This window comes from Oncorhynchus mykiss, chromosome 21 (assembly GCF_057628025.1).
Source record: "Oncorhynchus mykiss isolate SJ-2025 chromosome 21, ASM5762802v1, whole genome shotgun sequence".
Taxonomy (NCBI): Eukaryota; Metazoa; Chordata; class Actinopteri; order Salmoniformes; family Salmonidae; genus Oncorhynchus; species Oncorhynchus mykiss.
The window spans coordinates 13,980,349-13,994,216 of record NC_143042.1 but is presented as its reverse complement, the minus strand read 5'-3'; the positions used below and the strand labels follow the sequence as shown (position 1 = coordinate 13,994,216).

The 13,868-nt window shown below is 41.7% G+C and overlaps 1 protein-coding gene and 1 pseudogene across 2 annotated transcripts; one reads left to right on the top strand and one right to left on the bottom strand.

Annotated features, from left to right (window-relative positions):
- Nucleotides 1-2,890: 2,890 nt before the first annotated feature.
- LOC110500047 (achaete-scute homolog 1a) lies at nt 2,891-4,706 on the bottom strand. The gene is made up of 2 exons (XM_021577164.3): nt 3,919-4,706; nt 2,891-3,765 (listed from the first exon to the last, which is right to left on the bottom strand). Exon 1 carries the CDS (start codon nt 4,519-4,521, stop codon nt 3,937-3,939), a length of 585 nt encoding a protein of 194 aa, XP_021432839.1. The 5' UTR covers nt 4,522-4,706; the 3' UTR covers nt 2,891-3,765; nt 3,919-3,936.
- A 3,854-nt stretch (nt 4,707-8,560) lies between these two features.
- LOC118936407 (KICSTOR complex protein ITFG2-like) lies at nt 8,561-13,288 on the top strand (annotated as a pseudogene). The gene is made up of 9 exons (XR_016490426.1): nt 8,561-8,890; nt 9,419-9,514; nt 9,701-9,742; nt 9,860-10,033; nt 10,196-10,382; nt 11,292-11,386; nt 11,761-11,852; nt 11,938-12,055; nt 12,967-13,288. The product of XR_016490426.1 is annotated as a KICSTOR complex protein ITFG2-like (transcript).
- Nucleotides 13,289-13,868: the final 580 nt, after the last annotated feature.

Below are 13,868 nucleotides of genomic sequence, written 5' to 3'. Positions count from 1 at the left end.
AACCGTGTGTGAAGTGCATACTTTTGTTTCAAAGTACAGTAGATTTGTTTAAGACTACCAAGAAAGACTGTGTGACCCTGACTTAGCCCACTGCAGTAAAAGGTTAACAGGGAGTTCCATTGAGACCAAGGTCTATTTACCAAGCAAGCCCAGCATATACACAATTTAAAATATAATACAAATAGGCCTATACAAAATTACAAACACATTCAAGAAAAACAATCACATTCCTCAGCAAAGAGGTCCCCAATCAACAATTTGAACGAGAGGCACCACACCACATCCGGGAACTCTATAGATTGTTCCATACATAGGGTGCTAACAAACTAAAAGCAGAGACCGAAAGGATTTCCAGAGTAAGCCATCCCTGAGACCAGGTATGAAACTGTAATTCGTATCTCTAAAAGTTATTAATGATGCTAGGTACGGCTAGAGTTTTTGTAAGAGAGCTTTATAAATAAAAAGAGCGCAATGAATCGACCAATGTGACTTCAAAGAGGGCCAGCCTACTTTTTGGTAAAGAAGTCAGTGATGTGTATTGAACCTGTCACCAGTAATAAAACGAAGTGCGCTATGGTAAACTGCATTTAACGGCGTTAATGAAGTGGCTGCTGCATTCATATAGATGTCACCATAGTCTAGGAACCGTAGGAACGTCGATAAAAGGATCTGCGTTCTACAATTAAGCGAGAGGCAGGGCCTATTTCTATAGTAGAAGCCCATTTTTATTCTCAGCTTCCTCACTAAATCATCAATATGCTTTTTAAAAGACAGCCCATCGTCTATCCAGATGCCCAGATATTTGCATGCAGGGACACAATCGATGTTAGCACAATCTAAAGTACATGTGCTCTAGAAAACATAAAATTAAATACTAGTTTGAGGTCAATAAAGGTTTTCTATAAATCAATGAAGGCAGATTGATGATCAGATAGAGCCATGTCAACAGAAAGGGCAGCAGAACACACAACTGTATGCCCGCGCACACAAGTGAAGGTAAAACCTTTTTTTTTACAGACAAACCAATATTGTTTCTGTACTGTAGTTAGTCAAATGTACAGGACCCAAAATCAAACCTTGTATGACACCTTTCCTAATATCAAGGAAACCTGACTTAACACCATCAGAAAATACACGTTGTGTCCTGTCTATAAAGAACTTGGCCCCAGCAATAGATTTCAAAACAGTATTTGTCCCTCTAGAGAGTTATATAATGGTGCATTATACACAATGCACAGGCTTGATGTAATAGTAGTCTCCACTCAAATAATATGTAGGCCTAGTAGCCACGCCTTAGAATATATTCTTATGCGACTACCATTTTACCGAATAAATCATTAATGAAGCATCAGCTATGATGTTTATCTTGGTGTCAAGGAATTGTATTGTGGTAACATCACAAGTTCATAACTGCTGAGCAATAACCCTTTCAGCTAGAGATAGTGGTGAACAATACCTGGCACTCTTTGACGATATTCCCTCTGGCAGCTGCACGCAACAAATGGTTTAACTTCAGCCAAACTGTTTTTTTCTTCCCAAGGACATTTGTTGAGTGCTAGTCGCGCGCTGCTGTAGGAAAGGCACACGCCGTCAGCCAATTCAATGCTCTGTCTCCACTCCACCACCAGACAACCGCATTCACTCATTAAACCAGGCACGCGCCTCGAAGCAAACGCGTCCCTACCTGTCAAACTCGATGCTTCTTGGCCTCAGGGAATAGATAGGTACCTGAACTAAACATATTCTCATCTAAAATATTGAATCAGTCTCTGTTTCATTGATTAAATCTTATGAACCAAGGCAAACAAGACTACCAAGTGCCAACTTTTGTAATCAATATAACCAAACAACTACAAATGATTTCCTTCCCTTTGATTATGCTTAATGTGAGTTTCAATATATAGCCTAAAGTTACGGTCAAATATACTGTCACCTTAGCACTTTACAGAGTGAAATGGAGCAGAATGTTATGGGTGGTCTTTGCACTGTTTGTATGTCTATTTTTACACTGTAGGCACCTGCAACTTACCACAGGTGAGATCCTTTACATGTAGGCTAAACAAGAATAACTTTTTAAGGTTTGTGTTTTTTCTTGTCATCGCAATGAACTTTATTTTCAGAGCTTAAAACCCCTACAGTTCTATATGATTCAGAATCCTAATGTTGATGGTTTGCCAGCGAAATAAGTATGTTTACATGAGAAATAGGATTGCTTGTTTTACAGAATTGCACAATATATTAGAGGTTCCAAAAACATAGTAAACTGATATAATTCAGTTATTTATACAGTTTCGTTTACTAAAGTTGTTTTTAGAGTTTATTGTAATGGATTTGACAAAGAGGATGGCATAGACGGACTGACGGAGTCATTGTCACAACTGGGACTTTTTCAAGTGCTATTTTGGGGTGCAGGGCTAAGCTACATATTTTTCTCACTCTGTTATGCACGCGCTTGCGCGCTTCAGCATTGAGCTGGTGCACAACAGAATTGACATGCAGCATGAACGCTCCAATATTCATGACACGTCTCCGCTAGCCTAAAGCCAGGCAAGACGTATTATCCCCCCATTAAGTATCCTCGGGCTAGAAACAGGGCTATTGGATTCTTGAGGATTCGAATTTGCTATTGTTATATTACTCTATTTGTATGTTAATAACTTATATTACAGAATGTACCGTTTTTTACGCAAATGGAGATGCGCATAAAATGTGTTCGTTGGTGGAAGTGTGCGTAAAATGGGTAATATTTGTACAAAAAAATGTAACAGAAATATATTTCATTCCCCCCTCTCCTATATCATTTCTCCCATTCCATCTCCAGTCAAAACACACTGTAACTAAAAGTGAATGTAAAATGCAAACGTAAAAAAGTCTGAGGTACAAAAGGAAATACTAGAAAATGTTTTATTATGAGACTAGAGTGTAGAAAATATGGTTATAGGCTTTTCTCTTTTCAACCAACATGATATAAGTAAAGGCAGTGTGGAGCTGGCAGTATAGCAATAGACAATGAATAGCCATTGTGCTCTGTTTGGACAATAGCTGCATAACCTTTGATCATCGTGAACTCCATGTACAATAACATGTATTTCCTATTAAATAAGACACATTGGTGCTAAATTCAAACGTCGGAGTGTCAAACCCCTTCTTGAAACCTCATTAATCAATGACCATACACAGAATAGCCAGCTGCAGAGCATTATACAAGTCTAAAATAGGCAAGAGGTAAGAGCAACTTATCAATATAAATATATACAAAAGAAAACATCTAAAAAAAATCTCTTTACATACAAAAATATCTTGATATATTTCAAAAACATGTTTGATATAGAATTTCATATAATAAAATCCGCACATTGGAAGCATTTTAGAACTAAATGTCACAGGAGTTTACAAAGAAGGGTTGATGTTCTTTGATTGGATTAAGCATAGTTCGAGAACAACATTTGAAATTATGTTTTGTGTGCTGATGTAAAATCACTTTTGAAATGTTGTTTTCGTGGGCGAATGTGCTGGAAGGTTGGATTCCCACGCTGTCAGACGTGGAGAGCCTGTTTTCTATTTAGTCCTTTGGCGTTTTTGCTCAACACTGGCCTGCATGTCCGCAGTTTCTCTGGTTGCAAAGGCGGTTCCTTTAGGTGGACTGGGTCGTGGACGACCGGAGCAGAACGCCAGCTCAGTGCGTCTTGTTCTAGAGGGCGCGAGCTCCTCTGTAATCCTCCCGAGCCATGCTGAGAGCTTACATCATTCAATTGATCCATATTCCTATAGTAACGAACAAGAAAAGGGGGTAAGACATTAGTTCAGTTATTTTCAATTGATCTTGAAAACCTAATAATGCAAATATGTATTATAACAAAGCATAATACAGTACTTGTAGAATATGAATGATAGGCCTATTATAAAAAACATTTGTACCTTATAGGATACAGTTTCTCAGAACCAGTTAGTGAAGTCCAGGAGTTCCTGCTCCTCGGGGCTGAGAGGGTCGTAAGACCCCTCATCGGACGAGTAGGAGGACACTGGAGAGCCTGCCATGGAGTTCATCTCGTTGGGGTAGTTGTTGGGCGACAGGACCCCGGACTGAAACGCTGCGCTCACGGCGTCGTGCTCATCCAAAAGTTGTTGTAGTGCGCGAATGTACTCCACCGCCGACCGTAACGTTTCCACTTTGCTCATCTTCTTGTTGGCCGCGCCATTGGGGACGTGTTCCCGGAGAGTGGCGAAGCCGTTGTTGACAAGTTTCACTCTGTTGCGCTCCCTCTCGTTCCGCCGCGCCACGGTGTGCGGCTGCTGCTGCGGCAGGCTGTACCCAAAGCCGGCAAAGTTCAGCCTCCTCTTGCATCTTAGCAGCTCGGGCGAGGATGAGCGCTGTCTCTTCACCTTGGATGCTGACTTGCCGCTCCCTTGGCTGCTGGTAGGGCTGAGCTGGATACTCTGCGCTGCGGCAGCAAAGAAGCAGGAGGGCGGCATGAACTGCTGCTGGCTCACATTTATTTCCATCTTTGCTGTGATGTCCATTGGCACGTATTGAAAAATAAAAAATAAGAGCTGCAGAGAATCTCAGAGTTTTTCTTTGGATTGATCGGTAGCAGTTGCGTCCTGCTCGTGGCGTTCACGTGTGGCTTAATGCTCACTTTAGCCGTGTTTAATGGGCGGTCTTGTGGGCTTCTGCCTCGCACACTCCTCAGTCTGAACTGAGTCCTGAGAAAGGCTAGAAGCGAGGCTTATACACTGGCAGCCCCACGCGCTGGACCTGACCACGCCTCCTCCTCGTGCTAGTTGTATTCACCTTGGCTCCTGTGCTGTTGCAATGCGTACGCCGGTCGCGTGCCACTTGAACCACTGAACAAACAGTCACCAAAGCACAACTGGTTGCAGCATGCCGACTTGTTCCAGATGTCTTGAGAGTTTTGAGCACTAATAGAATGTTAGTTTTAATAGAATGACTGATTACGCGCAAAGGTTCCAAAATGCTCCTCATATAAAATGCATAAAAATAGAGCGTCTTTGGTTCAGAAATGGACCTTATATAATATATATATATTGAATTGTTTCATGGCGAATGAGAGATTGAGGGTCTTGTTCATAAAAGTTGGCCACAATGTGATAGAATATAACATAAGATCGAGGTCAAAAGACAAATAAGGCGTAATTTCATTTTATGCGTAAAATGAGTTAAACGTGTCCCTTTATGGGTGACTCAAACAACTGTTTAATTTTTTTTTGAATATATATATTTTTTAAATTAGCTTATACAAGCGAACCTATTTGGCTATACTAGCTTTTTACGCATGCAGATAACCAATTTCTCAAGTGGACCGAAAAGTAGTGCTGAAAGGCAGCTCTCAAACTCAGGCGGACCTTAAAGGCGCTTATCAAAGATGTTAAGATTTAGTTGTTTGCATTGTCTTTGCGGTCCATACAGTATGGGCAGTATACTATAAGGTATACCTTATAGACCCCATTGACTGTAAGTTGTTTGGAACACTGTCGGGTTGGCAGGCACAAGCAGACCCCACAGTCTTGGATGACCCACAGTTTATTGTTAACACTTTTACAACCGCATTTGAATGCTTCGTCTTTCGAAGAATGGAGCTTTGTCCAGCAGAGGCGAATTTCCCACTTTCATTAGGCTAGAGCTAATCATCACCCTCGGAGAGGCGGAACGGAAGGCTAAATCTGAGAAGGGGCCATAAGAAGGACGCATTCGAGGATGTTTTGTGTATGATTTGATACACCCTATTTTGTTACAGTAACGACTCGACACAGTGTATTTCGACAATTTTGTTTTCTTTTAAAGGGCAGCATAATAGAACATGTCTTTCACTCAGAACAAAACCAACCGACTCCACTCATGGGGATGAGTGTGTGTGTGTGTGTGTGTGTGTGTGTGTGTGTGTGTGTGTGTGTGTGTTTGAGGGGAGGGGGTAAATTGTGAAATTTTTCTGTGTTGGCTGTGGCATTCAAAATCAAGCCTGCATTGAAGAACCCAGCCCCCACCAACTTTTATTTTCTTTTTCCTCCCTTTTTTTGCACAGCAAGAGAGTTTAGAAAAGAAGCGTGGGTTCTATTCAGTTTCCCCTAGCCCCCTCGCCATCGTCGGCTTTCTGAAACCTATCTACCATCCCCTGTCAGTGCGGTTCCAGGGTCCAATTAGCGCTTTGTAAAGACTTGTTTCTACTGCAGATCTTCCAGAGGCAGGCAGAGCGCTCCCTCTATTCGAGGGTTCCAGTCATAGCCGAGTGTAATAATTAATATGACATCTGGGCGCCCGAGTCTCCATTGAAACACCTCTGTCTTTCTGCTTTTGGAGTTCACTGAGACATCATAAAACAAAACTCATAAGGGCCCATTTGTCCTGGGAAATAATCCCTATGTGATATGCGGGATTAATTTTCAATTTGTTAGCTGTTAAACTAAATTGTGGTGTTTATTTTTTTAAATAATGTGGTCGTTTGGGGTCGCCCATGGCACTGACTCTACTTTGTATAATTTCTGCAGGTGCATTACAACAGATCAGTCTTATAATAAAGTGAAAAGCCTCTACTGAATGCATTTTGAAGGATCACAGTTATCAAAATTCTGATTTATCTTTATTAACAATTTATATACATGAATAGGTCTAAATAAAAAAGTTTGAAGGGCATAGCCTATATTCAGCTGCATTAACTATTCAATTGTGCTAAAAATAGAGTTTTAGATGAAAGACCATATCTGAAATAAAACATTTGAAGTGGACAATAGCATAGTGTTGTCTAGCTGGCGTACAAGACAGTATAGGGGACTTTAATTTTGAAAGTTTTGGAGGTTTAAAATTAGGCTACTTTAAACATCTATCTGATGCTTTTGTTTTACTTATTGAGTAAAATAAAACTGTTGTGCTATGCATTAATTAATTAATGAGACCTGTCAAGAACATCTGGAGTGAATGGTAATGACCCATGCCATCACAAGGCATCTGAGTAATCTGAATCAACTTCTCTCAGCAGTTAGCCTATTGAAGAGATGCTGAACTGAATATTTATCTGAAATTCCCTACAGTCGATGTGGATAATCATCCAGTCCTGTCTGTGGCCAGTGATGTGCAGCTGTTTAATGGGTCGTGACTACCTGTTCTGGTCTTTACACACACACACACGCACACACGCACACACACGCACACGCGCACACACGCACACACGCACACACGCACACACACGCACACGCGCACACGCGCACACGCGCACACGCGCACACACGCACACAGACGCACACAGACGCACACACACACACACACACACACACACAGACACACACACACACACACACAGACACAGACACACACACACACACACACACACACACACACACACACACACACACACAGTTAGAGAGAGAGATCACCAGTAAAATTCTACTTGAGTAAAAGTCTAGTATTTGGTTTAAAATATACATGTACAAGTATCAAAGTAAAAGTATAAATCATTTCAAATTCCTTATATTAAACAAGCCAAATGGCACCATTTTCTTGTTTTTTATTTATTTACAGAAAGCCACGGGCACACTCCAACCTTCAAACATAATTTACAAACGAAGCATTAGTGTGTTTAGTGAGTCCACCAGATCAGAGGCAGTAGGGATGAACAGAGATGTTCGGTTGATAAGTGCATGAATTTGACAATTTTTCTGTCCTGCTAAGTATTCAAAATGTAACAAGTACTTTTGGGTGTCAAGGAAAATGTATGGAGTAAAAAGTACAATATTTTCTCAATGAATGTAGTGAAATAAAAGTACAAGTAGTCAAAAATATAAATAGTAAAATAAAGTACAGATACCCCCCAAAAAACGACTTAAGTAGTACTTTAAAGTATTCTTACTTAAGTACTTTACACCACTGGAGATCACTGAAAACAGCGGCTCAGCTGCAGTAAATATCCACAGGCTGTGCACTGAAATTATTCCGCACTTCTGAGAATATACCAACAAATGTAGGTCTTTCAAACATGTGGGCCTAATATATAGGCAAACCAATGGTGGCTTGGGTTCCTCACTCAAAGTGTCATATGGGTCAGAGGGGCCTTGGGTCCCTAGACAGTATGGATGAGGTGAAATAGTTGGAAAATATTTTCCCTTGTACAACAGTACCCTCTAGAGGATTGACAGTGCATCACCCAAATGCACTTGATGGCAGTTGTACTTAGTTTTTAAATCTTTTGCTTTAATGCCCACAGCAGTTTACCACGTTATTCTTTTAGTTTACTGACATTATAATTTATCATTTACACTCATAGAATATTCTGGAATTACTAGGCTACATGTGAGTGTGACATTAGTCTATATTATGAACAATTAAATGATCAGCTAGGTGGGATTCAGTATTTGTGCATAAATACAAATGCAGGGATTATGTTACAATATCACATTTCCGTTGGCTGTTTTATTTTTTCTTTACTTCTCAATAACTAACGATATCTGTGGGATTATAATAAATATCGCCACGTGACCATACGAATCGCAAAATACAAAACGCGTGAAGTCTGTCTCAAGTATGTTTCCATACTGTTTTTGTCATGTGAGCGTTGTTTAAGGAGGAGCGTACAAAAACTCACATCTTACAAGTTTAGTATAGCTTTCTGTTATTTTTTGTGGTTATGGTTGATAATAGTTATCACGCCAAGTTTAAAAGCAGAAGCAACGCTTAAATATATGCTTTAACACAGCTAACTACTTGACGTTTCTCTAACTTGCATCTGGATGGTGCAAATTGCAGCTGTCAGTGTCCAGCTCAGCTGTCAAACTGTTATCTGGTGATATGCGGTCCTTGAGCTATGTTCAGCTTGTTAGTTTGGATTTCACCGGAACCCTTTTCCGTCGTGCAATTTGTCTTGGGCAGGCGGACAATGACTCGGTAAAATATCATCAGCTAGACAATTATTCAGCGATCTTTCATTGTGTCCATGTTTTCAGACATAGGCAATCCTTGAAAAAAATGTGTGTAGTCTAAGTGCTCACGGCGTTAGTGTATCCACCTCCTAGGGCCAGTTATACATACTGTAGCCTACCAATGACATGTATCAACTCGTTTTTTTTGCCAGTTATTTACCCACCTACGTGGCAACATATCAATAATTTCCCAGAAGTCATAAACTGCTCTGTCCATTCTCCACTTGCCCACTCGTTGTCCAGCTGTGCCTTTCTAGTCCCTGTACTGTAAATAACAACTCTTGCTTTAGAGGGTCTCTGACTCATTCCCTCCAGTCACGATAAGAGGGTCAAGAGTGAAATGGTAGATGCCATAACAGTCCTCTTATCACATTCCTTGACCTTCAACATATTTATGACAACATATCTTATGTCTATGGAAACAAAATGTCCTGACTGTACCCATGGCCTTGACACCAAAACCTTGACATGAACTGTTATTATTTTTGAACAGCTGAATGAACTTATCGTGGGTGACACCAGTGGAAAGCTGCATGTGTACAAGAACGATGACGCCAAGCCTTGGCTCACTAGAACATGTGTGGGCATGGTAAGTGGCTGCTTAGAGGGCATTTGATCACCTCTCTTTGAGTTCAAATATCGTCACATTTAAGTACAACTGTAGTGGCGTTAAAGAGGGAATTTGAACACCCCTGCCTGCACATCTGATTTCTGTTGTTATTTTAGCAGATTTAGACAAATATTTAATGAATTATATTTTTTGTTTCTTCTTTAGCTCACCTGTGTTGGTGTTGGAGACATCTGCAACAACGGAAGGGTGGGTGTGCAGAAACTGCATAGTCCTCCAGTCAGATGAGGAATAGTTGTGTCATTTTCCCCTTGCATCCAATGAGTGCTATCATCTAACTATTCACCGCCCTAACTTATCCATCAGAACTTTGTAGTTGCTGTGGGTGCAGAGGGATGGTTTCACCTGTTTGACCTGTCTGCAGTGGAGCCAAGTCAGATTCATCCAGCCAGCAGGAGGCGCTGTTCTCTGACGACCAGAAACCCTGCTTCTCTCAGCACATTCCTGCCAGCACTAAAGTCATCCTTATTAGTGACATAGGTAACCTCTCTGTTCTGCACCCATTTCATCCTAGATGTAGGGACCCTCAATGCAATTGACCGTTTCTGTTTTGACTGCTTTATTCTCAGCCGTGTGTGTGTGCGTGCGTGTGTGTGTGTGTGTGTGTGTGTGTGTGTGTGTGTGTGTGTGTACGCTTTGCAGATGGGGATGGGCGCAGTGAGCTTGTAGTGGGATACACAGACCGTGTGGTGAGAGCGTTCTGCTGGGAGGAGCCCAATGATTCTTCAGACCTGAGCTCTGGACAGCTGGTCCTGCTGAAGAAGTGGCTTCTGGAGGGACAGGCAGGTCTATACACAAACATGGAATATGTCAATCAAAGGCTGAAAAACTCCTGAGGGGTTTCCTACGGAGTAATCTAGATTACTCTACTCAGGGTTTTCTTACCATCTTCAGCAAGCTTTACATTCCAGCTCAGGCTTGGTCCGTACTACGACGGTGGATATTGCTCGTCCGCCTGCCGCTAAACTCTAACAGGCTTGTAACTGCGCATGTCGCACATGGCTAGTCGCTCTCTTCGTTGTGACAATGCCGAAACCTTCATCTATGAATTAATTAGTGCCACATTTTTATTTGTTCTGAGAGAAAAAATCTCTTGCAAGTTCAGCAGGCTATGGTGTGAAATAGGCTATTAAAAGTGCCGTCTTTATTTTCCAACTTTTCGTTAAGGCCGTCTTTGGTGTGTTTATCAATGCACAAGCACCTTCCCACTCCTATTGATATTTGTTATTTATTAAGTCACACAAAAGTGTCACGTTGCGTGAAGTTTAAAATGCCTTCTATCATTACTAAATGTGAAATGTGATATCTTAACATTAGTATTTTGTAGCACAAAAAAAAACATTTGATTAATAAAATATTGAGTCAGTCGTCTTCCTCAAATGGAGGGGATGATGCAGTCTTTGCAAGAGGGAGTGAATCTGAGTTAATTGATCCTCAACACGTGGCTCAGTCATTTCATTCAGGGTAAGTGGAGTTAACTTGCCCAGGAGCAGGTTCGTTCTGAAAGATTCGTTGCCATAGAAATTGACCTGGCTAAAAGCTGAGCTACTTTTGTATGACCGGTTATCCCAAGTTGAACTCTGGCCCGACATATAAACCCCACATAACACTGGATGACTTCACATCCTGTAAAGTGTACACTCTACTATTTCTAATCCATTATTTCCTCCTGTGACACGTGGACAGCCTGTCAGTAAACCCAGACCTAGAGGGTCTTCCTGAACTGATGGTGTCCCAGCCTGGTTGTGGCTCTGCCATCCTGCTGTGCACATGGACACAACAGTGCTCCTCTGAGGCGGGGCCTGGGGAGGAGGCTCCACCCACCCCTGGCAGGTACATACCACTGGACATGCAGAGCACCTAATACATATGCAGAGAACCTAATACATATGCAGAGAACCTAATACATCTTTAGATGACTATGTTGGTGTCCAGCACTGAGTGCTGCTGTTAACGAATGAATAATTCATTCCATTTCTATGGCTTTAATGTTTTCCTTAACCCTGTGAGAACCAGTGGTCTGCAGGTCTTGAGCTGTTTTAGTTCTTAATTTTTTAAAATCAGACTGTCATTTTATTATTATTAATATTATTATTATTAAATGCAGTTTAAACAATACTCTTGATGCCATTAACAAATTTAAGCATAAAATGTTGGTAATTTTAGTATGTGAACAATGTGATCGTGTAGTTTTTTTTGTGTTCCAGGCACACTGAAACTGATGGACAGTTCAGAGCAGTTGAAGTGGTCAGTGCAGGTGGATCACCAGCTTTTTGCTCTGCAGAAGCTGGATATCACAGTGAGTTTATAAAAACAGTATATGTTTTTTTTTTTAAGTGACTGCCTGTGACCGTGCGGTTTTTGACTGTGCCTCTTGTCTCCAGGGCGACGGCAGAGAGGAGGTGGTGGCGTGTGCCTGGGACGGTCAGACCTACATCATCGACCACAACCGCATGGTGGTGCGCTTCCAGTTTGACGAGAACGTCAATGCTTTCTGTGCATGTGAGATCTCATTCTGAACCACACATTCTTGTCAGATCCCTCACCTATGTATACCTGATTTACGTGATGACTAAGCAAATGATATTGACAGTATTAATACAATAAATGTTTACAGCTCATGTCACCATTAGATGGCAGTGTTGGACTTCAGGCTCACATAAACAAGCTACATCCTCTCTATCTCCCACTCTCTCGCTTGCTGTCAAATGCTGTCTCTCCAATTTCTGCACGAGCCCCAGTGCCTCTGAGAGCAGAGAGAGATCCTATTGTTATCTAATAAGATGATTAAAGAAATGGGCAAGAGAGAATCAAATGAAATTATTTTTGTCACATGCTTCTTAAACAACAGGTGTGGAGTAACTGTGAAATGCTAATTTCCGGGCGCTTTTCAACAGCGCAGGGGATAATACAAATAATAATAATACCACAAGGAATAAATGCAGAATGTGTAACGATGAACGCATGTTGAAGCTACAGACAAGGACTATCAGAGTCAGTGTGTGAACAACCCACACTCAGGGGTCATCCATGCTTTGTCTCTGTGGTTATTGGAATGAATTAGTTCAGCCTCACCACTGTTGGCATTGCTTGCGAAACGCACATTATTATAGGCCAGTGTTCACAGGGCCACAGTGATGAGCAAATGTTTTCTTCCAAAAAAACCTGCATTGTTGGTTAAGGGCTTGTCATTTCATGGTAAGGTCTACGACACCTGTTGTATTCGGCGCATGTAACAAATAACGTCTGATTTTATTCATTTGATTTGAACAATCCTATTTCTAAGCCTCTCCTATTGTCACTGAATGTATATTTTACTGTAATGACTAGGGCCTGGAGTTTTTCCTGATTAAGACATGTGATTAGGGGAAACTCTTGTTGTCTAACAGGCCTTACATGTTGGTGTTTAACAGGTCAGTACACCTGTAAGGATGGCAAGAACAGCCCCTGTCTGGTGTACGTCAGCTTCAACCACAAGATCTATGTGTACTGGAGGGTGGAGCTGGAGCGCATGGAGCCCACCCATCTCCTTAGGGTCCTGGAGGAGAGGCCAGAGTTCAAGGCCCGGCTGGAGCAACTGGGAGTGGGTGAGTTGGAGTTAAACAACAATGTAAACCTAAAAGCTACTCTCACTCAAACCATATCAAGGAAGAAAATGAGTTAGCTCTAACCTCCTCCGCAGGCTCGTTACTAGAGAGAGCCGACAGGTGGACTAAGTAGGTCAAAATACAAAAATAATCTTGCATGTAATTTAATTAGAACGCAGCACAAGGTAGAAAGCTCCTGGTTTTCCCTGTCCACCATTTTGTTTAGTTCCCCATTAACTCAGCTAATGCTACCTGACACACAAACAGTGCATGTACTGTTCTGTATTCATGTCCTCTAACTGAGAGTAAGGGAAACAGATGAAATCTGTGTGTCCTCTACTCGTCTAAATGTATGTAAAACCTGTCCCCGCCAGCAGACTGTTGTTCTGATGCGTGACTGGAGTATTTATAGAGGCAGAGGCTGGAATCCACGCATTCACTCCTGTGGAGCAGACGGGACCACTCTCTTCATCTCTCTCTCTGCCTCTCTCTTCTTTGCTCTCTATATCCCAGGGGAATTCTCTCTCAGCAGGCTAGCAACACTGTCAAAGGGCTGCCCAGATTCACAAACACATCACACACACACACACACAAACGCAACCATGCACACACACACACACTGAGGGACACATCTAGAGACGTACAGAAGTTCCATCACACAGCTGTTCATTGTAGGGTGTGGGTGGACATGCACAGGACAGACTGGGGATATACAGTTGAAGTCGGAA